Source organism: Salvelinus alpinus, chromosome 11 (genome assembly GCF_045679555.1).
Source record: "Salvelinus alpinus chromosome 11, SLU_Salpinus.1, whole genome shotgun sequence".
NCBI classification, from domain to species: domain Eukaryota; kingdom Metazoa; phylum Chordata; class Actinopteri; order Salmoniformes; family Salmonidae; genus Salvelinus; species Salvelinus alpinus.
Genome location: NC_092096.1, coordinates 49653291 through 49676896, shown reverse-complemented (window position 1 = coordinate 49676896; position 23606 = coordinate 49653291). Strand labels below are relative to the sequence as shown.

The window sequence follows — 23606 nt, the reverse complement described above, 5'->3', positions numbered from 1 at the left end:
ATCCCAAGCCATCTCAATTGGGTTGAGGTCGGGGGATTGTGGAGGCCAGGTCATCTGATGCAGCAGTCCATCACTCTCCTTATTGGTCAAATAGCCCTTACACAGCCTGAAGGTGTGTTTTGGGTCATTGTTCTGTTGAAAAACAAATGATAGTCCCACTAAGCCAAAACAAGATGGGATGGCGTTTCGCTGCAGAATGCTGTGGTAGCCATGTTGGTTAAGCGTGCCTTGAATTCTAAATAAATCACTGACAGTGTCACCAGCAAAACAGCCCCACACCATCAAACCACCTCCTCCCTGCTTCACGTAGGGAACCACACATGCGGAGATCATAAGTTCACCTACTCTGTCTGTGTCTCAAATTTGGATTCATCAGGCCAAAGGACAGATTTCCACCGGTTTAATGTCCATTGCTTGGGTTTTTTCTCTCAAGCAAGTCTCTTCTTATTGGTGTTGTTTAATAGTGGTGTCGTTGCAGCAATTCAACCATGAAGGCCTGATTCACACAGTCTTCTCTGAACAGTTGATGTTAATTGAACTCTGTGAAGCATTTATTTGGGCTGCAATCTGACATGTAGTTAACTCTAATGAACTTATCCTCTGCAGCAGAGGTAACTCTGGGTCTTCCTTTCCAGTGGCGGTCCTCATGAGATCCAGTTTCATCAAAGTGCTTGATGGTTTTTGCGAAGAAAGTTCTTGAAATGTTCTGTATTGACTGACCTTCATGTCTTAAAGTAACGATGGACTGTCGTTTCTCTTTGCTTATTTGAGCTGTTCTTGCCATAATATGGACTTGGTCTTTTACCAAATAGGGCTATCTTCTGTATACCACCCCTACCTTGTCACAACACAACTGATTGGCTCAAACGGATTAAGAAGGAAATACATTTTTAACAAGGCACACCTGTTAATTGAAATGCATTCCAGGAGACTACCTCATGAAGCTGGTTGAGAGAACGCCAAAAGTGTACAAAGCTGTCAAGGCAAAGGGTGGCCATTTGAAGAATCTCAAATATAAAATATATTTTGATACGTTTTTGGTTACTACATGATTCCATACGTGTTCATAGTTTTGATGTCGACACTATTATTCTACAATGTGGAAAATAGTACAAAATAGAGATAAACCCTGGAATGAGTAGGTGTGTCCAAACGTTTGACTGCTACTGCGTGTGTGTTTTCATGTGCGTGTCTCTCTCTCTAGTCTCTTACATGGTGCTGGAGGCCAGGTTGGTGTCTTCGTGCTTCAGCTTCCCGTCCAGAGCCAGGCCTCTCTTCTCTCTGTTATTGGTGAGCGTGGGAGTCAGGGTGTACACCTTACAGAACGTACTGCTGGGGGACACCTGGTCACTGTGGAGAGGGAAAGAATTGATCATTTCTCCGTTTCATCATACGCGGTATTTTTTTTTTTTTAATCACTCACTCTCGTACACACGTCCACAACGCTTGGGAAGCGGTAAGGAAAGTTGAGAGGAAAGAAAATGATTAAAGATGCTGCCTTTAGAACAGAGAGGAAGAGGAGTATTGAAGGGGACTAGATTGGGTACCAGTCAGAGATTTCCCGCAATTTGAGAGGAAGGTAATTAGGTTTTGGGGCCATTGGCTTCTTGAAGAGGACTGGATAAGGGGGGACAAAAAGGATAATTATCCAGGTGGGAGGTTGGGGATCAAGATTTAGGCTATGAGGGGAAGTTTTGGTGAGCCTAAATCAAGCCAGGTACTGGGGTTGTGGGGAGGTCTAGGTCTGGGAGTTCTGGAGGTTAAAGTAACTGTACAGTGAAAATCTCACTTAAAAAAAAATCATATTTTGGGTTAACTCATACCCAAATAATAATAAGCATAAACTGGAGAAGAAAAAAAACAACACTTCAAAAACCCCACCTCAATCTTGTATCTCAAACAGCCCGTTTCAAAAATGCTTGCTATTTCCTCACAAAGGATGATGTCATGACTTGGCCAATCAGCGATCTACTCGTATTCATATTTGAATAACCGGTATACACCCACGCCATTCTGTTGTTGGGAGTACGCCCACGCCATTCAAAACACGGAAAAGCAGCTTTTTAAACATACTTCGTTAACGAATCCTAGGTCATATTTGATAGAAATCTGGAAACACTGGATAGTTACTTTAAGCCATTCGCATTGTTGCTCCTCTACTCACCAGTCGGAGGTGTGGCCCACAGACTTATTGTAGGTGTCACGTCTGTGCAGCACTACATCAGTCACCTGTAAGACTACAGTACAGGGGGAGAGAACACCAACTCCATGATGTCATAACAAGGGGACGAGGGGCTGTGATGTTACTAGGCGTGTGGAGGAGATGAGGTTGCCTGGGGGTCTCGGAGTGGGTTGGGTGGGAGGTAGCAGGGCAGGAGAGGTGTTGAGCTGAGAGGAGGAGAGGGGTAGTCTGGAATGGTAGTACCAGTAGAAAGGTGGGTTTGCAGGGTCTTGTATAGTGGGAGAGGGGCAGGAGTGATGTCGAAGCACAGAACGTTTTCAGTGAGCTTAGAGGGTCATACAACACGAGGGTAGAGGTTATGCAGAAACAATGGAACGAAACAAGAGTACTGAAAGTGAGTCTCTAAATTGGCCACACAACCTGTGCGCATTCACCCAACATTCTCTCACAGAGGAGAAAAGGGAGAGGCGAAAAAAGAGGAGAGTGTGGTCCCGAGGGGCCAAAGGAGAGAGAGAACGTGACGAAGAGAAGGTTACGGGGATGGAGAGAGAGGTTTTCGGAGAGAAGGGGGTACTCACTCTGCCTCCTCCTGTGCAACAGGACACTTGTACTGAGCCGTACTGAACAGACAGATATCAGCATACTGACGCACTGCAGCAGGGGAGAGAGAGGGTTAACAACACCAGGAGAGGCAAAATACTGACAGACACACAGCAACAAAAGATGGAGAGAGCAGAGGAGTGGCAGATGGGAAGGTTCCTCTCCTCTGATACAGCCTTTCCCAAATTGCTCCGAAACCTTCCCCCTTGGGCCTAACCCCTCGATGTTTGTAGATCTGTAGGGTCTGGGTAGGTATCAGCAGCGCAGTGACGGAGCTTCTGCAGAAAAGAAGGATTGGGGCGAGGGGGTTGAATTGGGGCCAGCTGATTACACGTTCGTCTCTTACCTGAAATTTTCACCCTCTTCACTGTTTTGGTGGAGTTGTTGGTGACATGGACATTCACACTGATAGGCTCTCCATGGTAGTAGAGCTGGGAAACAGGGGGAGGATGAGAGGAAGACAGAAGAGAGGAAGACCGAGCGAGAACGAGAAGGAAAGGAAGAGACAGAGAGAACGGGGAGGAGTGAATTTCGGTTGGTTGGGTGATCATCTCAGGCTTTAACCAATCCAATCAACCAAATGTTTGCATAATGCTTTTAACTAATTCATACGCGCGCGTGCGTGTGTGTGTGTGTGTGTGTGTGTGTCCGTCGTGCAGCCATGCGTCTGTCTATGCGCGTCGGCCTCTGTCTGTCTCGGTGTGTCCTGTCCTACCTCTTTATCCAGTGAGGCCTCTAGATGTAGGGATCTATCTGACATTAGGAAGGATCGCGTTGTCTCCACCATGGGCTGAGGACCAGGCTTCTCAGGGGCATACTGCACCTTACGGATCACCAGACGCACAGAGTTCCTATAATAACATATATAATATCATATGAAAAAGCTAGTCATATAACAAACACACACACACTAGGGTTATCAACAGCACAGAGTTCCTTAAACATCACATACACAATCACTTAAACCATCTGCACTGAATCCCTGAATCAAAACGCATAGCTTCGACTACATTGTACCTTTTGTGTATTTTCTCCTCTACAGTCCTGGCGCAAAAGGCTCTGACCTCAAAGTCCACTCCACAAGCCTGAGCAGAGACGAAGGCAGAGGGAGAGGCAGAGGCAGAGGGAGAGGCAGAGGGAGAGAGGCAGATATTCAATAAAAAGTTTTGTGAGTGTATACAGTATTTGTGAGTGTATACAGTATTTGTGTGTGTGTGTGTGTGTGTGTGTGTGTGTGTGTGTGTGTGTGTGTGTGTGTGTGTGTGTGTGTGTGTGTGTGTGTGTGTGTGTGTGTGTGTGTGTGTGTGTGTGTGTGTGTGTGTGTGTGTGTGTGTGTGTGTGTGTGGTCTCTGTACCTTCCCTGTGTCCTCTGGTCCTGGCTGTAGGGTGACTGAGCAGGGCAGGTTCTGAGGGATCTGAAAGAGAGATATTTGGCAGTCCCACCACAGAATTAATACACAACTGCTCAACCAACAAACAGGCACACAGACACCGGAGACAGAAATGCACAACCACAGAATTGAACGCGAGCTAAGAGCCGCTAAACAAGTCGATTTAAACTGGTGTGTTTGCTGCGCAGCGGGCCAGTCTACAGAACTCACGGTGAAGTTGAATGGGTGTGCGTGCTGGCCCAGCTTCTTCAGCAGTCTCTCCTGCAGGTGGCTGAGTGGTTTGCGCTCCTCCTCTGTGGTGACGGCGGGGAAGGCCTGGAAGGTGGAGATGTAGAGGTCTTTCCTGAAGGACAAACCCAGAACGTCCAGGTCCTCACGGCCATACCGGAACGCACAGGTCAGAGTCACAAAGACTGGAGGAGGAGGAGGGGAGGGAGAGAGAAGGAGAGGGAGGAGGAAGAGATCGTAGGAAAATGAGAGAGAGGGAAGACGGGAACACGAGAGGAGAAATAAAGGGATGTGAAATTGTGAATATTTTATTTATTTTTTAAATCACACACGCGCGTGCTCGCTCGCTCGCTCACACACACACACACTTACCTTTACGGTCTTTTAGGTACTCTGGGTCTATTAGTAGCACTCCATCTGTAGAAAAACAACACACACTGTGAAAAACACACACACTGAAAAACCACACACACACTGAAAACCACACACACACTGAAAAACAACACTGAAAAACAACACACACACACACACACACACACACAGAAAAACAACACACACACACAGAAAAACCACACACACACGCACTGAAAAACCACACACACGCACTGAAAAACCCCCACACACACTGAAAAACCACACACACAGAAAAACCACACACACACACTGAAAAACCACACACACACACACACACTAAAAAACCACACACACACACACTAAAAAACCACACACACACACACACTGAAAAACCACACACACACACACACTGAAAAACCACACACACACACACACTGAAAAACCACACACACACACACACTGAAAAACCACACACACACACTGAAAAACCACACACACACACACTGAAAAACCACACACACACTGAAAAACCACACACACAGAAAAACCACACACAGAAAAACCACACACAGAAAAACCACACACACACACACTGAAAAACCACACACACACACACACACACACAGAAAAACCACACACACACACACACACTGAAAAACCACACACACACACACACTGAAAAACCACACACACTGAAAAACCACACACACACTAAAAAACCACACACACACACACACTGAAAAACCACACACACACACTGAAAAACCACACACACACACACACACACTGAAAAACCACACACACACACTGAAAAACCACACACACACACTGAAAAACCACACACACACACACACACACACACACTGAAACCACACACACACACATACACTGAAAAACACACACACACACTGAAAAACCACACACACACACACACACACTGAAAAACCACACACACACACACACTGAAAAACCACACACACACACACACACTGAAAAACCACACACACACACACACACTGAAAAACCACACACACACACACTGAAAAACCACACACACACAAAAACCACACACACACTGAAAAACCACACACACAAAAACACACACACACACTGAAAAACCACACACACACACACACACTGAAAAACCACACACACACACACACACTGAAAAACCACACACACACACTGAAAAACCACACACACACACTGAAAAACCACACACACACTGAAAAATCACACACACACTGAAAAATCACACATACACTTAAAAACCCACACACTGTGAAAAACAACACACACACACTGTGAAAAACACACACACACACTGTGAAAAACACACACGCACTCTGTGAAAAACACACACACACTCTGTGAAAAACACACACGCACTCTGTGAAAAACACACACGCACTCTGTGAAAAACACACACGCACTCTGTGAAAAACACACACGCACTCTGTGAAAAACACACACGCACTCTGTGAAAAACACACACACACTCTGTGAAAAACACACACACACTCTGTGAAAAACAACACACACACTCTGTGAAAAACAACACACTGAAAAACAACACACTGTGAAAAACAACACACTGTGAAAAACACACACACACAGAAAAACCACACACACACACACGCACTGAAAACCCCCCCACACACGCACTGAAAAACCACACACACACACTGAAAAACCACACACACTGAAAAACCACACACACACACACACACACACTGAAAAACCACACACACACACACACACTGAAAAACCACACACACACACTGAAAAACCACACACACACTGAAAAATCACACACACACTGAAAAATCACACACACACTTAAAAACCCACACACTGTGAAAAACAACACACACACACTGTGAAAAACACACACGCACTGTGAAAAACACACACGCACTCTGTGAAAAACACACACGCACTCTGTGAAAAACACACACGCACTCTGTGAAAAACACACACGCACTCTGTGAAAAACACACACGCACTCTGTGAAAAACACACACGCACTCTGTGAAAAACACACACACACTCTGTGAAAAACACACACACACTCTGAAAAACACACACACACTCTGTGAAAAACACACACACACTCTGTGAAAAACAACACACACACTCTGTGAAAAACAACACACTGAAAAACAACACACTGTGAAAAACAACACACTGTGAAAAACACACACACACAGAAAAACCACACACACACGCACTGAAAACCCCCCCACACACGCACTGAAAAACTACACACACACACACGCACTGAAAAACCCCCACACACACTGAAAAACCACACACACGCACTGAAAAACCACACACACACACTGAAAAACCACACACACACACACACTGAAAAACCACACACACACACACTGAAAAACCACACACACACACTGAAAAACCACACACACACACACTGAAAAACCACACACACACACACACACACTGAAAAACCACACACACACACTGAAAAACCACACACACACACACACACACACTGAAAAACCACACACACACACACACTCACACTGAAAAACCACACACACACACACACTGTAAAACCACACACACACACACTGAAAAACCACACACACACACACTGAAAAACCACACTCACACACACTGAAAAACCACACACACAGAGTGAAAAACAACACTGTGAAAACCCACACACTGTGAAAAACAACACACACACACTGTGAAAAACACACACACACTCTGTGAAAAACACACACCCACTCTGTGAAAAACACACACACACTCTGTGAAAAACACACACACACTCTGTGAAAAACAACACACTGAAAAACAACACACTGTGAAAAACAACACACACACAGAGATCATATTACGTATGAGTGTTTCTGTTACCCAAGCCGCACAGTATTTGGTTACTGAGATTGAGAGTAATAGTCCGATGCGCATGCTCATACACACGCACACACTACTGAACCTGCATTGTACACACAAATACAGAGTACACACAAATACAGAGTACACAAAAATACAGAGTACACACAAATACAAAGTACACACAAATATCGGACAACAAAGTAAGGGTTAAAGTGCTATTCCAGATTCGACATGTAAGTGGAGCCCTCTGATGAAAGCTACGGTTATTCATATAGAAACATAACATAGTATAAGCCTTGTTATAAGACAATATAAAGGCTCAGACATGCTTATGACAAGTTATAAAGCACCAACGTTACTTATATATGGATAGTTATGGTAACCCCTTACTTCTTAAAGCCGACAGTTATAATGCATATTATTAGACTTGTCATGAGCGCGTATGAGCATTTATAACGTCTTATAGAAAGCAACGTATGGATTTCAAAAACAGGCGAGAATGACCTGATACTTCTCTGGCGTATCGTAGATGTATAGTTCCATAAGTAGCCCCGGTGTGTGTGCGTCATAGAAAAAATATTTGGCTGTTCTGATATCGTAGTCCTGTGTGTATAAGTCAATGTGAAATAATCAAAACACTACCTCACTAGGGTTACTCCCATCGTCACACACACACACCCCATGGTGAGGGTGTTTCCCTAATGTGAGGTGCTGTCGTCATAGCAACCCTGAGCGAGACGCCAGGGGGTTGATGTGATTTTCCGACAACATTACATCAACAATAGTGTGTGTGGGTGTGTGTGTGTGTGTGTCTATTAGACGTTGCATCACAAATAGGGGTAGCCCATGTCCCCTGCACCCCAGAGTGGAAAAGCCGTGGTGTAGGCGATCCAACGTTACTGTGTGTGTGTTACTACTCACCCACTGGATCTACATGGTCTAGGTGATCCACAAAGTCTCTCTTTCCCAGATATACAGTGAGCTAGAGAGAGAGAGAGAAGGCGAGAGAGAGACATATAGTTACAGAGAGAGAGGCACAGAGAGAGAGAGACAGAGAGAGAGAGAAAGAGAAAGGGACAGAAGGGTAGAGAACAAAATAGACAAAATGAGAGAAAGAAGGCGAGAGAGAAGGATGGAAACAGAGGGTGGGTAAAATCGGGAACAGTATGTGGAAATGGAAAGAAAAACATGGCGTACGTCAACATTACTCTTTAGACCATACAGGTGAAACACACACACACACACTGACCCCTAGTCTCTCCACTCCCTTCCTGTATACTATCTTCCCTTGTGGGGTCAGATCACAAAACACGTCATCTACACACACTGATCCCTCCATCATGGAGACACAGAGAAAAGAGAAAGAGAAAGAGAGAGGGAGAGAAAGAAAGATAGATAACAACAGAGAGGGGAACGGGAGCAAAGATGATACAGAAAATGAAATAAGAGAAATCAATAAAAGGCACTGTGTGTAGGAAAAATCTACAGAGGCAAAAGTATAGGCCCGTAGGAAAAATCTATAGTTACAGCAGAGAGGAAAGATCACCTAAGTCTTTAGACGTAAAAAACAGATAAATCAGATAGATAATCTACTATTGTAAAGAGAGAGAGAGAGAGAGAGAGACGAGCTACGAGCGTAATCCAGGAGAAGGGACGAGCAGAGAATGAGGGAAGAGAAAAGAAGAGAGGAAGTCTACAGGGAGAAATATACTCCACAGGGAAAGAGGAGGAACCCGCCTTACCTTCTGTCTGACACACACACACACACACACACACACACACACACACACACACACACACACAAGCAAAGACACACAAGTATGCACATGCACTAGCAAGCAGGCACACAAGGGGGAGTTGTGACCTACCTTGCAGTTGGGACTGGACTTCTTGAAGACTCTGAAAAGAAAGAAAGAGAGAGAGAGAGAAAGAGAGAGAAACAGAATTAGTCACCAAAGATTCCAATTTTTATAACTATATAGCAATATTCCCGCTCAAAGTAGACTGTTCTGTATCTGTAATGAACACGACATCAAAAGACAGTTGCATGAACGTAAACCACAAGCAGTGAGACAATGCAGTGGGCCTACTCTAGAATGGCTTGTGCAAGATGGAGCCGGTTTCTGTAGTGTACGGCAGCTTAATGTACAAGTACACCCCCTGGACAGGACACTAGCCTTTTACCCCCAAATCTATCTCATTAATGCTGAGGGTCAAGCAGAGAGGCATCGGGTCCATTTTTACACTCTTTGGTATGAGACTTCCAGGAACGCTTGCAAAACAGACCAGGTGTCACGGGCGTCTAAGTCGTTCTCCTCCTCGGACGAGGAGGAGCAAGGATCGGACCAAAATGCAGCGGGTGATGAATACATTATGAATTTATTTAGACAAGACGAAACACGAAGTACACTTGAATAAATTACAAAATAACAAAAACGACGTAGACCGACCTGAACATGAGAACTTACATAAAACGAAGAACGCACGAACAGGAACAGACTAGACAAACGAAACAGTCCCGTGTGGTACAAACACTGACACGGAAGACAATCACCCACAAACAAACAGTGAGAACAGCCTACCTTAATATGGTTCTCAATCAGAGGAAACGTCAAACACCTGCCCCTGATTGAGAACCATATAAGGCTAATTAACCATGAACCTAAACAAGAAACAAATAACATAGACTGCCCACCCCAACTCACGCCCTGACCATACTAAACAAATACAAAAACAACAGAAAACAGGTCAGGAACGTGACACCAGGCCAGGGTTTGGGGTTTGTGAAGTCAGTGAGATATGTGAAAAATACTTCCTTAGTTGTTAATACATTTTTTTAAACTCTAAAGGCACAGCCTATATTCGAGCCAATGTCTTAAGTAGCTGAACATGTTTTTACTCCAACCTCGTGAAAAAATACGAACTGACAAGTTCTCATTTTCTTCAAAAACAACTTCATATCGAAGGAGCGCCTTCGATTTGAACGGCCTGCACGAGCGCAGTTCGGCCCGCGAGACAACCGTTCGACCCGATTGACGTGTTTCTGCGCATGAGCTTAGCTAGCCTACGTCGCCACGACATCGCCTACGAGCACGATTTCTATTGGAGAAGCAGTTTCTGCCTGTTGTCAAACTGCACTGTCTTTGGTACGTCTACTAAGTTGAATGTGAGAGACCTAGCTCCAGACTAGGTCTCTCACATTCAACTTAGTAGACGTACCAAAGACAGTGCAGTTTGACAACAGGCATAAGGCATAAGCCAAAGCGTCCTGTGTCTGAGGCACAACAGGCATAAGCCAAAGCGTCCTGTGTCTGATGTTGATGGGGTGACAATGAGTGCGCTCCAGACTATCATAAATCGTTAAGCTCTGTATCTCGGCTGCACCGCAAGAGATGAGAAAACAGAGAGAGAGAGTAGAGAAAGAGAGAGAGTGCGAGAGACAACAGCAGGGGCCGCAAAAGAGGGGGAGACAGGCAGACAAGAGGGAGTGGAGCGAGAGAAGGGGACAAAGGAGACGCAAAGAGGGACAATGAATGAATGACTCTTTCCCCTCCGTTTCTTTAGTAAATGTAAGGGAAGATAATGTGAGAGAAATAAAATGGTATGTTTCTGTGGTGGTGTGTTGTGAAGCTTGGGGAGTCACACGTTAACAGACACGACAGTGATGAACAATGGTTTATTACAATATGAAAAGATGATTGATCATAATGATAGAGACAAATGCAGAGTGAAGAGGGGAAGAGAGTTGAGAGGGGGGAGAAGGGAAAGAGAGAGAGGGTGGGGAGGGAGGGAGACGGGGAGAACAGAGCGTGAGTGAGAAAGCACGAGGTAAAAGGAGGTGGAACACAGTCAGAGAGAGAAGAGGGGAAGAGAGTTGGAGAGAGAGAGAGAGTGACAGGGAGAGAGAGAGAGAGAAAGCAAGAGAGAGAGCAAAAGAAGGAAGGAAGGAGGGATAGAGAGAGAGAATGAGCTACAGGTGTTTGAAGGTCTGTCTAAACATCATAATATGTGGTTGAGTCAGCAACTAGAAGAGATGGATCAAAGGAAAGTGTGGGATGGAGGAAGGGATGATGGATGGATAGAGGAGGGAGGAAGGGATGATGGATGGATAGAGGAGGGAGGAAGGGATGATGGATGGATAGAGGAAGGAGGAAGGGATGATGGATGGATAGAGGGAGGGATGGATAGAGGATGGACGAAGGGATGGATAGAGGAAGGGATGGATAGAGGATGGAGGAAGGGATGGACAGAGGAAGGGATGGACAGAGGATGGAGGAAGGGATGGATAGAGGATGGAGGAAGGGATGGATAGAGGAAGGGATGGATAGAGGAAGGGATGGATAGAGGATGGAGGAAGGGATGGATAGAGGATGGACGAAGGGATGGATAAAGGATGGACGAAGGGATGGATAAAGGATGGACGAAGGGATGGATAGAGGAAGGGATGGATAGAGGATGGAGGAAGGGATGGAAAGATAGATAGATGAGGGATGGAAAACATCACTAAAATGAAGGTCAGAGCTCAGGAAGACACACACAACAGCATGTGCAGGCACACACACACACACACTTACACTCCTCATCCCACTTTCAACCAGTGAATAAAAAGAGAGAAATAGAGGGAAGAAAAAGAAGGAAAGGAGACAAATGAACAATTGATGAGGGAGATCATCCAGAGGCCATGGGCAAGATTATCTGAGGGACAGGGACGGAAGAAAACAACAAGTGAGTGAGGAATAGAGAACGTGCGAATGAAGCCAGCGAGAAGGAGTGATTGAGAGGGAGAAAGATAGAAAGTAATTAAGAAAGAAAGAGCGAAAAAAAAAAAAAAAAGCACACAGTGTGTGTGTGTGTTGGGGAGACAGGTCAATGCGTGGCTTACTTTTCACTCCCCAACTGATGTGAATGCTAGCCGCTTTGTTGGACTACATAGCAGCACACGCACAAATACAGTACACTCACGGCCCTCGCTCTCCCTCCCTCTCTTCCAGAGTGCCTGCTTCATCTTTGGCTTGCTCCATAAATTCTTGTCTTTCTCCCCATTTTACTGCTCTCGCTCTCCCCCTGATAGCTATTTCCCCCCTCTTTCTTCCGTTCCCTCTCCCTGAACTCTCCCTCTCTCTCCAGAGCTAATTACAGATTTAAGGCCTATTAGTGTAGTGCCTTATGTGCATCCCAAATGGCACCCTATTCTCTTCATAGTGCACTACTTTTGACCAGAGGCCTATTGGCCCTGATCAAAAGTAGTGCACAATATAAGGAATAGGATGCTATTTAGGATGTAGACAGTGTCTCAGCCTGCCTGGTCTAATGAACAGACCTTATTAATACTGCATCTTATCTAACCAGCCCAGGGCGACGCACGGCCAACACACACGCACACAGTGAAAGGTTACTGATCGACGACGAGTCAGAACTGCCTATACTCTCATTTAGCTGTTAATCCACTTTTGTGTGTGTGTGTGTGTGTGTATGTGTGTACTCGCTTGTATGTGTGTGTTACAAGACTCGCCCCCCCCCCATGGATTCTATTTAGTTGCCATGGCAGCCAGATGGGGCTTGCACCTGTTGTCATGGGAACGGAAAAGGCCCAGAAAATGATAAGATACAACATGTACAGTTGAAGTCGGAAGTTTACATACACCTTAGCCAAAGGATCACCACTTTATTTTAAGAATGTGAAATGTCAGAATAATAGTAGAGAGAATTATTAATTTCAGCTTTTAATTCTTTCATCACATTCCCAGTGGGTCAGAAGTTTACATACACTCAATTAGTATTTGGTAGCATTGCCTTTAAATTGTTTAACTTGGGTCAAACGTTTCGGGTAGCCTTCCACAAGCTTCCCACAATATGTTGAGTGAATTTTGGCCCATTCCTCCTGACAGAGCTGGTGTAACTGAGTCAGGTTTGTAGGCCTCCTTGCTCACACACGCTTTTTCAGTTCTGCCCACAAATTTTCTATGGGAATGAGGTGATGTGATGGCCACTCCAATACCTTGACTTTGTTGTCCTTAAGCCATTTTGCCACAACTTTGGAAGTATGCTTGGGGTCATTGTCCATTTGGAAGACCCATTTGCGACCAAGCTTTAACTTCCTGACTGATGTCTTGAGATATTTTAAAGCAACATCCACATAATTTTCCTTCCCTCATGATGCCATCTATTTTGAGAAGTGCACCAGTCCCTCCTGCAGCAAAGCACCCCCACAACATGATGCTGCCACACCCGTGCTTCACGGTTGGGATGGTGTTCTTCGGCTTGCAAGCCACCCCTTTTTCCTCCAAACATAACGATGGGCATTATGGCCAAACAGTTCTATTTTGTTTCATCAGACCAGAGGACATTTCTCCAAAAAGTACAATCTTTGTCCCCATGTGCAGTTGCAAACAGTAGTCTGGCTTTTTTATGCCGGTTTTGGAGCAATGACTTCTTCCTTGCTGAGCGGCCTTTCAGGTTATGTCAATATAGGACTCGTTTTACTGTGGATACAGAAACTTTTGTACCCATTTCCTCTAGCATCTTCACAAGGTCCTTTGCTGTTGTTCTGGGATTGATTTGCACTTTTGAACCAGACTTGTGAAGGTCTACATTTTTTCCCCTGCGGTCTTGGGTGATTTCTTTAGATTTTCTCATGATGTCAAGCAAAGAGGCACTGAGTTTGAAGGTAGGCCTTGAAATCCATCCACAGGTACACCACCAATTGACTCAAATTATGTCAATTAGCCTATCAGAAGCTTCTAAAGCCATGAAATAATTTTCTGGAATTTTCCAAGCTGTTTAAAGGCACAGTCAACTTAGTGTATGTAAACTTCTGATACACTGGAAGTGAAATAATCTGTCTGTAAACAATTGTTGGGAAAATGACTTGTCGTGCACAAAAGTAGATCTCCTAAGCGACTTGCCAAAACTATAATTTGTTAACAAGAAATTTGTGGAGTGGTTGAAAAACAAGTTTTAATGACTCCAACCTAAGTGCATGTAAACTTCTGACTTCAACTGTATATGCATATGTACTGTGGATGGTGTCCATATTGATACTGTCCCTGCTTCCAAGTATCTGGATAGATGAATAGCTGTCTTTTAAAAAGAATATTGAAGAATTAGTTAAAAAGCTGAGAATAAAAATGGGCTTCTTCTATAGAAATAGGTCCTGTCTCTCGATAAATAGTAGAAAGCAGATTATTCAGTCAACATTCCTATAGGTCCTAGACGACGGCGACATCATCTATATGAAAGCAGCTGCTACTTCATTAAAGCCGTTAGATGCAGTTTATCATAGCTCATTGCGCTTTGTTACGTGCGACAATTTTAATGCTCATCACTCTGCATTCTCTACCAGAAAGTTGGTTGGCCCGTTTTGATGTCACGTAGGTTGATACATTGCTATGTTTTCATTTATAAAAAGCCCTTTTACAAAAAGTCCCACTCTACCTAACATCCTTACTAAACTTTAGACATACGAGTTGCCACGCCTGGTCTTAGGGATGGCTAACTCTGGAAATTCCTTTGGTCTCTCCTAGTGTTGCACATTTTGGGAAATATTCAGAGGTGGAAACTTTCCGTGGGAATTAATGGGAAAATATGGGAATTAACGGGAATATCTGGGAATTCATATTAATACCATTTAAATGTTGATGTTTTTTGCATTGGATATATTTACCATATCATATGGAGACAGAACCATAAACCGTTTACCTTATAAGTAAACATAATTGCAAATGATTAAATCCTTCCAATATATATATTTTTTTAAACTATTTATTTACGAATTAAACTTTAATTAAATGAGTTGACTCTTCACATGGGATGATTTCACCGAACAACAAAAGAAAGTGAATATTGAATGATCCATCGCATCTCCCAGAAACATTTTCAACATACATCTATCTGTACAATGACAGTCTAGAAACTAAAGCTTTGTCTTCCTCTCAGGCTTCCATTGTCTTCTCCCTGGACCTCCTCAATGTCCACCTCTTGAACATAAGACTCTGAGGCCTCATCTTCACTGTCACTTTCCAACCTTGATGAGGATCGCTTGTTGTCAGGCTCAAAATGCCTCAAATTTGCCCGGATGGCCACCAATTTTTCAACCCTTGTATTGGTCAGCCTGTTGCATGCTTTGGTGTGTGTGTTCCCAAACAAGGATCAGTTGCGCTCTGAGGCGGCTGATGTTGGTGGGATTTGGAGGATGATGGAGGCAACAGAGCCTCAGATCCACAAAGTCCCTTCCAGCAGGTGACTGATGAGATATGTTGGCACGACTGCCATATTGCATCTCCATCCCAAAGCACTTGTTTGAAAGTGTACTTCACCAGACTGCCAAGAACCTTGCCCTCATCCAGGCCAAGGTGGCGAGACATGGTAGTGATGACCATAGGCCTTGTTGATCTCTGCACCAGACAGGATGTTCTTGGCAGCATACTTGGGGTCCAACATGTACGCTGCGGCGTGTATGGGCTTCAGGCAGAAGTCTTCTCGCTTTTTGATGTATTTCAGAACTGCAGTTTCCTCTGCTTGGAGCAACAGTGAAGTGGGCAGGGCAGTACGGATTTCTTCTCTTTCATCTGCAAGCAGAGTCTGAACATCAGACAGGATGGCATTGTCTCCCTCAATCCGTGCAACGACTACTGCTATAGGTTTCAAGAGTTTCAGGCTGCTTACCACTCTCTCCCAAAATACATCATCCAGGAGGATCCTCTTGATTGGGCTGTCCATATCGGCAGACTGTGATATGGCCATTTCTTGGAAAGACTCCTTCCCCTCCAGGAGACTGTCAAACATGATGACAACACCACCCCGATGGGTGTTGCTGGGCAGCTTCAATGTGGTGCTCTTATTCTTCTCACTTTGCTTGGTGAGGTAGATTGCTGCTATAACTTGATGACCCTTCACATACCTAACCATTTCCTTGGCTCTCTTATAGTTTATCCATTGTTTTCAGTGCCATGATGTCCTTGAGGAGCATATTCAATGCATGAGCAGCACAACCAAATGGGTGTGATGCGAGGGTAGGACTCCTCCACTTTAGACCAATCAGCCTTCATGTTCGCAGCATTGTCTGTCACCAGTGCAAATAACTTCTGTGGTCCAAGGTCATTGATGACTGCCTTCAGCTCATCTGCAATGTAGAGACCGGTGTGTCTGTTGTCCCGTGTCTGTGCTCTTGTAGAATACTGGTTGCGGGGTGGAGATGTAGTTCATTATTCCTTGCCCACGAACATTTGGCCACCCATCAGAGATGTTTGCAACACAGTCTGCTTTCTCTATGATTTGCTTGACCTTCACTTGAACTCTGTTGAACTCTGCATCCAGCAAATGAGTAGATAAAGCATATGTGGTTGGAGGGGTGTATGCTGGGCGAAGAACATTCAGAAATCTCTTCCGATACACATTTCCTGTGAGCATCAGAGGTGAACCAGTTGCATACACAGCTCGAGCGAGACATTCATCAGCATTTCTGTTACGTCCGTCGTTAAATGAAGACCAAGGTGCAGCGTGGTAGGCGTACATTTTCTTTATTAAAATGTTCCACCCAAAAAACGATAAACAACTCAACGAACGAAAAGCTTAGGAGTGCAATCCATGCAACAAACAAAGACAAGATCCCACAACTGAAGGAGGGAAAAAGGGCTGCCTAAGTATGATCCCCAATCAGAGACAACGATAGACAGCTGCCTCTGATTGGGAACCATACTCGGCCAACAAAGAAATATAAACATAGATTTCCCACCCTAGTCACACCCTGACCTACCAAATAGAGAATTTAAAGGATCTCTAAGGTCAGGGTGTGACAATTTCTCAGACTACGTACCTCCATTGAGTCAAAAAAACTTTTGATTCCAGGCGTACCATGAGCTGTTGCTATTGATAAGGTGTCGGATTCATAATTTTCACCTCGAATAAAAGTAGAGGGACTTTTGTCAGAGGTTGCTTGTTGTGAGTGATGAGGGAACTTTATGCACTTGGCCAGATGATTCTGCATCTTTGTTGCATTCTTCACATATGATTTGGCACAGTATTTGCAAATGTACACAGCTTTTCCTTCTACATTAGCTGCAGTGAAATGTCTCCACACGTCAGATAGTGCCCGTAGCATTTTCCTGTAAAGATTATAAAAAATGAGTAAAAAAATAACCAAATACAATTCCATGTACAGATAAATAGTTAAGCAGTTAGAATAAACAACTCCTTTGTAAGATAAATGTTTTAAAATGAAACATGTATGGAAACAGGTGAATTAACACTCCTCAGTTAGCAGGGTCGAGTAAGCCCATATGGTAGCAAAAATGAACTAGCATAAATTGTTAACAAGTTAGAAATTATTTAAACACACTTTGCTGTAGTTAACAAAAAATAATGTATATGTCATATAAAATATATTCACCCCACCCAGTATTGTAATCAAAACTTACCAGAAAGCATGTAGTCCTTGGCTTAGACAGTGTAGTAGTGTGGGCTCAATAGCATCTCATTAGTGTGTAAGATCTTGAGAATCAGCTGTACATGTGATGGAAGAGTGCACTGCACATTGATGGAAGAATGGACTAGCCATGCAGAGGGTTGCAATTCCATTGAATTGGGGATAGTTTAACCAAAATATGCCACAAGACCTAGAATTGCCTGATGTGTATCCCACAAAAAAAGGTTCACTGTTATAAACTAACTTTTTTGACGAATTTAAGCAAAATTCCCGGGCTCAACTTCCCATGGAAGATTTCCGGAAATTTCCCGGAAAGTTTCAGACTCTTTGTAACCCTAGTCTCTACTGAGTTAGGTAAATTAGCGTTTCAATTTTTTTGCACCTTATTTGTGGAACAATCTTCAAAATGTTCTGAAATTTGACGTTTTGGTGCCTGTAGGCCAATTGAGAACTTGCATTTTGTATTTTCTGTAATTTCTGTAATTCAGGTCTCATCTGTAAAAAAGAACTTGGTCTCAGTATGACTCCCTGATAAAAAATAAAAGGTTATATAAATAAATATATAAATACAGACATCACAAAGCTGCCCTGACTGGGACCACGATCCCAGAAAGAGTGGGAGAAAGCAGCCAAGAGGCACACACACACACACCCCGCCTTAGGAAACATACACGCACACCTACACACCCCGCCTTAGGAAACATACACACACACACGCACACCTACATACCCCGCCTTAGGAAACATACACGTGCACATCCGCACGCACGCACACACACACAGACACACGCCTTAAGAAACACACGCGCATCTGCTCACACACACACCACACCGCCTTAGGAAACATACGCGTGCATCCAAATCCACACACACACACACACACACACACACACACACACACACACACACACACACACACACACACACACACACACACACACACACACACACACACACACACACACACACACACACACACACACACACACAGCCTTAGGAAACACACACACACACATATGCGTGCATCCGTACACATCCAAACACAAACAATCACACACAATTGCAGGCTTTCAAAAAACACACACAGGCCTATGACATGGGTCTCCCCAATGAGTGGAGAAAGCAGCCAAAGCCCCACGCAGGCATATGCATTCTCTCTCTCTCCCTCCGTGTCTGTTTCTCTGCCTCCCTCCCTCCCTCCGTGTCTGTCTCTCTCCCTCCCTCCCTCCGTGTCTGTCTCTCTACCTCCCTCCCTCCCTCCGTGTCTGTCTCTCTACCTCCCTCCCTCCCTCCGTGTCTGTCTCTCTACCTCCCTCCCTCCCTCCGTGTCTGTCTCTCTCCCTCCCTCCCTCTGTGTCTGTCTCTCTCCCTCCCTCCCTCCGTGTCTGTCTCCCTCCCTCCCTCCCTCCCTGTCTCCCTCCCTCCGTGTCTGTCTCTCTCCCTCCCTCCGTGTCTGTCTCTCTCCCTCCCTCCGTCCCTCCCTCCGTGTCTGTCTCTCTCTCCCTCCCTCCGTGTCTGTCTCTCTCCCTCCCTCCCTCCCTCCGTGTCTCTCTCTCTCCCTCCCTCCCTCCCTCCCTCCCTCCCTCCCTCCCTGTCTGTCTCTCTCCCTCCCTCCCTCCCTCCCTCCCTCCCTCCGTGTCTGTCTCTCTCGCTCCCTCCCTCCGTGTCTGTCTCTCTCGCTCCCTCCCTCCGTGTCTGTCTCTCTCCCTCCCTCCCTCCGTGTCTGTCTCTCTCCCTCCCTCCGTCCCTGTCTCCCTCCCTCCCTCCGTGTCTGTCTCTCTCCCTCCCTCCCTCCGTGTCTGTCTCTCTACCTCCCTCCCTCCCTCCGTGTCTGTCTCTCTACCTCCCTCCCTCCCTCCGTGTCTGTCTCTCTCCCTCCCTCCCTCCGTGTCTGTCTCTCTCCCTCCCTCCCTCCGTGTCTGTCTCTCTCCCTCCCTCCCTCCCTCCCTGTCTCCCTCCCTCCCTCCCTCCGTGTCTGTCTCTCTCCCTCCCTCCGTCCCTCCCTCCGTGTCTGTCTCTCTCTCCCTCCCTCCGTGTCTGTCTCTCTCCCTCCCTCCCTCCCTCCGTGTCTGTCTCTCTCCCTCCCTCCGTGTCTCTCTTCCTCCCTCCCTCCGTGTCTGTCTGTCTCTCTCCCTCCCTCCCTCCCTCCCTCCGTGTCTGTCTCTCTCGCTCCCTCCCTCCGTGTCTGTCTCTCTCGCTCCCTCCCTCCGTGTCTGTCTCTCTCCCTCCCTCCCTCCGTGTCTGTCTCTCTCCCTCCCTCCGTCCCTCCCTCCGTGTCTGTCTCTCTCCCTCCCTCCCTCCCTGTCTCCCTCCCTCCCTCCGTGTCTGTCTCTCTCCCTCCCTCCGTCCCTCCCTCCGTGTCTGTCTCTCTCTCCCTCCCTCCGTGTCTGTCTCTCTCCCTCCCTCCCTCCCTCCGTGTCTGTCTCTCTCCGTGTCTCTCTTCCTCCCTCCCTCCCTCCCTCCGTGTCTGTCTGTCTCTCTCGCTCCCTCCCTCCGTGTCTGTCTCTCTCGCTCCCTCCCTCCGTGTCTGTCTCTCTCCCTCCCTCCCTCCGTGTCTCTCTCTCTCCCTCCCTCCCTCCGTGTCTCTCTCTCTCCCTCCCTCCCTCCGTGTCTCTCTCTCTCCCTCCCTCCCTCCGTGTCTCTCTCTCCCTCCCTCCCTCCCTCCCTCCGTGTCTGTCTCTCTCCCTCCCTCCCTCCCTCCGTGTCTGTCTCTCTCCCTCCCTCCCTCCCTCCGTGTCTGTCTCTCTCCCTCCCTCCCTCCCTCCCTCCGTGTCTGTCTCTCTCCCTCCCTCCCTCCCTCCGTGTCTGTCTCTCTCCGTGTCTCTCTTCCTCCCTCCCTCCCTCCCTCCGTGTCTGTCTGTCTCTCTCGCTCCCTCCCTCCGTGTCTGTCTCTCTCGCTCCCTCCCTCCGTGTCTGTCTCTCTCCCTCCCTCCCTCCGTGTCTCTCTCTCTCCCTCCCTCCCTCCCTCCCTCCCTCCGTGTCTCTCTCTCTCCCTCCCTCCCTCCGTGTCTCTCTCTCTCCCTCCCTCCCTCCGTGTCTCTCTCTCTCCCTCCCTCCCTCCCTCCGTGTCTGTCTCTCTCCCTCCCTCCCTCCCTCCGTGTCTGTCTCTCTCCCTCCCTCCCTCCCTCCCTCCCTCCGTGTCTGTCTCTCTCCCTCCCTCCGTGTCTGTCTCTCTCCCTCCCTCCCTCCCTCCGTGTCTGTCTCTCTCCCTCCCTCCCTCCCTCCGTGTCTGTCTCTCTCCCTCCCTCCCTCCCTCCCTCCGTGTCTGTCTCTCTCCCTCCCTCCCTCCCTCCCTCCGTGTCTGTCTCTCTCCCTCCCTCCCTCCCTCCGTGTCTGTCTCTCTCCCTCCCTCCCTCCCTCCGTGTCTGTCTGTCTCTCTCCCTCCCTCCCTCCCTCCGTGTCTGTCTGTCTCTCTCCCTCCCTCCCTCCCTCCGTGTCTGTCTGTCTCTCTCCCTCCCTCCCTCCGTGTCTGTCTGTCTCTCTCCCTCCCTCCCTCCGTGTCTGTCTCTCTCCCTCCCTCCCTCCGTGTCTGTCTCTCTCCCTCCCTCCCTCCGTGTCTGTCTCTCTCCCTCCCTCCCTCCGTGTCTGTCTCTCTCCCTCCCTCCCTCCGTGTCTGTCTCTCTCCCTCCCTCCCTCCGTGTCTGTCTCTCTCCCTCCCTCCCTCCGTGTCTGTCTCTCTCCCTCCCTCCCTCCGTGTCTGTCTCTCTCCCTCCCTCCCTCCGTGTCTGTCTCTCTCCCTCCCTCCGTGTCTGTCTCTCTCCCTCCCTCCCTCCCTCCCTCCCTCCCTCCGTGTCTGTCTCTCTCCCTCCCTCCCTCCGTGTCTGTCTCTCTCCCTCCCTCCGTGTCTGTCTCTCTCCCTCCCTCCCTCCCTCCGTGTCTGTCTCTCTCCCTCCCTCCCTCCCTCCGTGTCTGTCTCTCCCTCCCTCCCTCCCTCCCTCCGTGTCTGTCTCTCTCCCTCCCTCCCTCCCTCCGTGTCTGTCTGTCTCTCTCCCTCCCTCCCTCCCTCCGTGTCTGTCTGTCTCTCTCCCTCCCTCCCTCCCTCCGTGTCTGTCTGTCTCTCTCCCTCCCTCCCTCCGTGTCTGTCTCTCTCCCTCCCTCCCTCCGTGTCTGTCTCTCTCCCTCCCTCCCTCCGTGTCTGTCTCTCTCCCTCCCTCCCTCCGTGTCTGTCTCTCTCCCTCCCTCCCTCCGTGTCTGTCTCTCTCCCTCCCTCCCTCCGTGTCTGTCTCTCTCCCTCCCTCCCTCCGTGTCTGTCTCTCTCCCTCCCTCCCTCCGTGTCTGTCTCTCTCCCTCCCTCCCTCCGTGTCTGTCTCTCTCCCTCCCTCCGTGTCTGTCTCTCTCCCTCCCTCCGTGTCTGTCTCTCTCCCTCCCTCCCTCCCTCCCTCCCTCCCTCCGTGTCTGTCTCTCTCCCTCCCTCCCTCCGTGTCTGTCTCTCTCCCTCCCTCCCTCCCTCCGTGTCTGTCTCTCTCCCTCCCTCCCTCCGTGTCTGTCTCTCTCCCTCCCTCCCTCCGTGTCTGTCTCTCTCCCTCCCTCCGTGTCTGTCTCTCTCCCTCCCTCCGTGTCTGTCTCTCTCCCTCCCTCCGTGTCTGTCTCTCTCCCTCCCTCCGTGTCTGTCTCTCTCCCTCCCTCCGTGTCTCCCTCCCTCCCTCCCTCCCTCCCTCCCTCCGTGTCTGTCTCACTCCCTCCCTCCCTCCGTGTCTGTCTCACTCCCTCCCTCCCTCCCTCCGTGTCTGTCTCACTCCCTCCCTCCCTACGTGTCTGTCTCACTCCCTCCCTCCCTCCCTACGTGTCTGTCTCACTCCCTCCCTCCCTCCCTCCGTGTCTGTCTCACTCACTCCCTCCCTCCCTCCCTCCGTGTCTGTCTCACTCCCTCCCTCCCTCCGTGTCTGTCTCACTCACTCCCTCCGTGTCTGTCTCACTCACTCCGTCCCTCCCTCCCTCCGTGTCTGTCTCACTCCCTCCCTCCCTCCCTCCGTGTCTGTCTCACTCCCTTCCTCCGTGTCTGTCTCCCTCCCTCCCTCCCTCCGTGTCTGTCTCACTCCCTCCCTCCGTGTCTGTCTCACTCCCTCCGTGTCTGTCTCACTCCCTCCGTGTCTGTCTCACTCCCTCCCTCCCTCCGTGTCTGTCTCCCTCCCTCCCTCCCTCCGTGTCTGTCTCACTCCCTCCCTCCCTCCCTCCGTGTCTGTCTCACTCCCTCCCTCCCTCCGTGTCTGTCTCACTCCCTCCCTCCCTCCCTCCGTGTCTGTCTCACTCCCTCCCTCCCTCCGTGTCTGTCACACAGACAGACAGACAGACAGAGACAGACTGACAGACAGGACAGACGCCTTTAACATGGAACAGAGTGTACTGGCACTAGTTCAGGCAGTCCATATTGCTGAGAGAGAGTCCAGTCCATGCCTGTAGTGAGGTCAACAGAGGCCCCTGGCCCACAACACAAGGTAGAGGGAGATAAAGGAAAGAATTGGACCAAAACAGCCATTAACATTTACAAAGGCATCTGGAGTGTGGTTGAAGCTAGTTTATAATGATTGTCTGAGCTTACATAATGTTATAAACTACA

The 23606-nt window shown here is 47.8% G+C and overlaps 1 protein-coding gene across 1 annotated transcript in view; it reads right to left on the bottom strand.

Annotated features, from left to right (window-relative positions):
• The window catches only part of arrb2b (arrestin, beta 2b), a 66520-nt gene that overhangs the window by 8894 nt on the left and 34020 nt on the right, over positions 1–23606 (bottom strand). The window contains exons 2-11 of the mRNA XM_071333344.1: positions 9495–9525; positions 8548–8608; positions 4774–4818; positions 4384–4586; positions 4138–4197; positions 3800–3867; positions 3498–3633; positions 3129–3213; positions 2761–2833; positions 1213–1350 (exon numbers count right to left, since the gene is read on the bottom strand). Coding sequence (XP_071189445.1) covers positions 1213–1350; positions 2761–2833; positions 3129–3213; positions 3498–3633; positions 3800–3867; positions 4138–4197; positions 4384–4586; positions 4774–4818; positions 8548–8608; positions 9495–9525 — 900 coding nt within the window. The remainder of the gene's footprint in view (positions 1–1212; positions 1351–2760; positions 2834–3128; positions 3214–3497; positions 3634–3799; positions 3868–4137; positions 4198–4383; positions 4587–4773; positions 4819–8547; positions 8609–9494; positions 9526–23606) is intronic.